Source organism: Pyrgilauda ruficollis, unplaced genomic scaffold (genome assembly GCF_017590135.1).
Source record: "Pyrgilauda ruficollis isolate IOZ18807 unplaced genomic scaffold, ASM1759013v1 scaffold2106, whole genome shotgun sequence".
Lineage (NCBI taxonomy): Eukaryota > Metazoa > Chordata > Aves > Passeriformes > Passeridae > Pyrgilauda > Pyrgilauda ruficollis.
Window position 1 is genome coordinate 1 of NW_024520386.1, and position 3127 is coordinate 3127.

Sequence of the window (3127 nt, forward strand, 5' to 3'; positions counted from 1 at the left end):
CCCCCCGGGACCCCGGCCCCACCTCCTCGTCCGTTTTCTGCTTCTTGGCCACCACTCCCGTTTTCAGGGCCAGCTTGTTGCCCCCCCGCCGCCGCCCCACCTGGGGAAGGGACACACCTGCCCCGTTACCGGGAGCGGGGCGGGGGGAGATCCGCCGGGACCCCCGGGGCTCCAGCCCGCCCCGAACCCCCCCGGTACCGGGGCTCGGGAGGGGAACAACCGGCGGCAGAGAGCGCGGAGCCACCGCCACGGGCGAGTCCGCCACCGAGGAGCTCCGGGAGGAGTCCCGGGAGCGGCCCCGGTGTCCCGGTTGCGGCCCCGGTCCGTGCCCCCCTCACGCGTTCGGGCCGGGCCGGCGGGAGCGGAGCCGGGAGGGGCCCGCGGGCCGCCGCGTCCTTACGAAGCTGAGCGCGCCGCCGCTCCTCTTCGCTCCGTCGGCCCCGCCGCGCTGCGGGCCGACCCCGGTACCGCCGCCGCCGCCGGAGGCCTCCGCGGCCGCCGCCGCCGCCTCGCGCTCCCGCTGCTGCTCCTCCGCCTCCATCTTGCGCTTGAAGAGCTCCAGGAAGCTGCCGTCGTTGGCGAACACGTTGACGCCGCCGCCCGGGCCCGGCGGGGGCGGCGAAGGCGCCTCCGGAGCCTCCCGGTCCTCGCCGCGCGCCGCCATCTTGTCCGCCGCCACCGCCGCCGGCGCCGCCCGATGACATCAGCGCGACCTCCGCTGCGCGGCGGCGGCGCCGCTTGGTGACGTCACGAGACCCCCGCCGGCGGGGCGGCGTTGCCCGGCAACGCGCCGGGCTCCCTCAGCTTCGCCCCGCCCCCTCTGCGAGGATTGACGGACGAGCTGACCAATGGGAAGCGAAAGAAGGGAGGGCGCGGCGGCGCGCCGGCCAATCAGCGCGCGGCGGGCGGCGGCGCGGGGAAGATGGCGGCGGCGGCGGGCGGGTGGACGGCCGAGGGCCCCGAGGAGTTCGAGGACGCGCCCGACGTGGAGCCGCTGGAGCCGACGCTGGCGAACATCATCGAGCAGCGCAGCCTCAAGTGGATCTTCGTGGGCGGCAAGGGCGGCGTGGGCAAAACCACCTGCAGGTGCGGCGGGGACGGCACCGGGAGCGGCACCGGGCGGGGGCAGCGGGACGGGACGGGAGCAACGGGGTGGGATGGAGGGATGGGGGTGGGATAACGGGATAACGGCACCGGGGAGCGGCCTCGGAGTGGCTGGGGGAGCACCGGGATCTGCGGGAACCGGGCTGGGATGGCGTGGGGGGGACACCCAGACACCTGGGGGGGGTCCCAGACACCTGAGGGGGGTCCCAGACACCTGAGGGGGGTCCCAGCAGCTGCAGCCTGGCCGTGCAGCTGTCCCGGGTGAGGGAGAGCGTGCTGATCATCTCCACCGACCCTGCCCACAACATCTCGGACGCCTTCGACCAGAAATTCTCCAAAGTCCCCACCAAGGTCACCGGATACGACAACCTCTTCGCCATGGTGGGTCTGGGGGCGGTCCCTGGGGGGGCTTAGAGGGTCCTGGAGGCTCTCAGAGAGGTCTGCGAGGGTCCGAGGGGGTCCTTGGGGGGCCCTGGAGGGTCCCAGGGATGTTCTGGAGGGGTCTGGGGTGTCCCAGGGAGGTTCTGGGGGCTCCCAAGGGGGTCCTGGGGTTCCCAAGGGGGTCCTGGAAGGTCCCAGGGGGGTCCCAGGGGGGTCCTGGGGTTCCTGAGGGGGTCCTGGAAGGTCCCAGGGGGGTCCCAGGGGGGTCCTGGGGTTCCTGAGGGGGTCCTGGAAGGTCCCAGGGGGGTCCCAGGGGGGTCCTGGGGTTCCCAAGGGGGTCCTGGAAGGTCCCAGGGGGGTCCCAAGGGATCTCTGGAGGGTCTCAGTGGGGGTCTTGGAAGGTCCCAAGGGGGTCAGGGGGGTCCTGGGGTTCCTGAGGGGGTCTTGGAAGGTCTCAGGGGGGTCCCAAGGGGGCCCTGGAGGGTCCCAGGGGGGTCTGGGGTTCCCAAGAGGGTCCTGGAAGGTCCCAGGGGGTTCTCAGGGTGGTCCCTGGGAGGATCTGGAGGGTCCCAGGGGGGTCCCAGGAGGGTCCTGGGGTTCCTGAGGGGGTCTTGGAGGGTCCCAGGGGGTCCCAAGGGGTCTCTGGAGGGTCTCAGGGTGGTCCTGGGGGTCCCAGGGGATCCCAAGGGGGTCCTGGTCACTTAGGAGACACTTCCTATTTTGTGTTTAATTGGGGAGCTCTTGCTCCTGATAAAAAACTTCACAATTATTTATTTTGTTCTTTCCTTTTTCTGGTAAATTGTTTAGTAAATTAAGTAATAAATTATTTTCTAATAAATTATCTAGTAAATATATTTAAATGTATTTTATTTTCTGTCCAATAGGGCAGCTGTTGCTCCTAGTAAAAAACCTCACAAAATCTATTATTTTATTCTTTCAATTTTTTTATAAATTATTTAGGTGAGACTTTTTGCTTTCTGTTTAATTGGGCAGCTGTTCCTCCTAGTAAAAGACCTCACAAAATCAATTATTTTATTCTTTTAATTGTTTTATAAATTATTTAAGTGAGACTTTTTTGTTTCTGTCCACGTGTCTATCCTTAGATTTGAGACGAAATCCCCAAGATCCTACTTGCTGTCTTTTCACCAAATTTACAACAGAAACTTTTTGGGTTCTTTTTAACCTTTTTAAGGTTAAAGGTTAAAAGTTTAAGGTTATTTTTAAGGAAATAAATGATAATTTCATCCCTCCATCCACCCCGAGCACGTTCCCACAGCCAAACCCCGTGGCTGCAGCTCGCCTCCGAGGCCTTTCCCAGCTTTCCCAAACCCCTCAGAATTCCAGGAACTCCCACAGGCCGGGTGCTGAGCCCCCTCCCCACCCTGCCGCCCCCCTCCCCAGGAGATCGACCCCAGCCTGGGCGTGGCCGAGCTGCCGGACGAGTTCTTTGAGGAGGACAACGTGCTCAGCATGGGCAAGAAGATGATGCAGGAGGCCATGAGCGCCTTCCCCGGCATCGACGAGGCCATGAGCTACGCCGAGGTCATGAGGTGGGGAGGGGGAGCCGGGGGGCGAGGGGGCGTTTAGGGCAGGCTCCTGGGCCGGGGGAGGGCTCCTGGGGGTGTGGGGTGGGATTTGGGGG

General features: G+C 64.8%; 2 protein-coding genes across 2 annotated transcripts; one reads left to right on the plus strand and one right to left on the minus strand.

The window, feature by feature from the left end:
• Nucleotides 1-4: 4 nt before the first annotated feature.
• Nucleotides 5-710, minus strand: TRIR (telomerase RNA component interacting RNase; the record flags this gene model as incomplete). The annotated part of the gene is made up of 2 exons (XM_041468123.1): nt 401-710; nt 5-100 (listed from the first exon to the last, which is right to left on the minus strand). Coding segments are annotated over exons 1-2 (360 nt in total), but the record flags the coding sequence as incomplete, so codon positions are not given.
• A 173-nt stretch (nt 711-883) lies between these two features.
• On the plus strand, nt 884-3072 carry GET3 (guided entry of tail-anchored proteins factor 3, ATPase). The gene is made up of 3 exons (XM_041468125.1): nt 884-1086; nt 1338-1485; nt 2887-3072. The coding sequence occupies exons 1-3, from the start codon at nt 923-925 to the stop codon at nt 3070-3072; spliced, it is 498 nt and encodes a 165-aa protein (XP_041324059.1). The 5' UTR covers nt 884-922.
• Nucleotides 3073-3127: the final 55 nt, after the last annotated feature.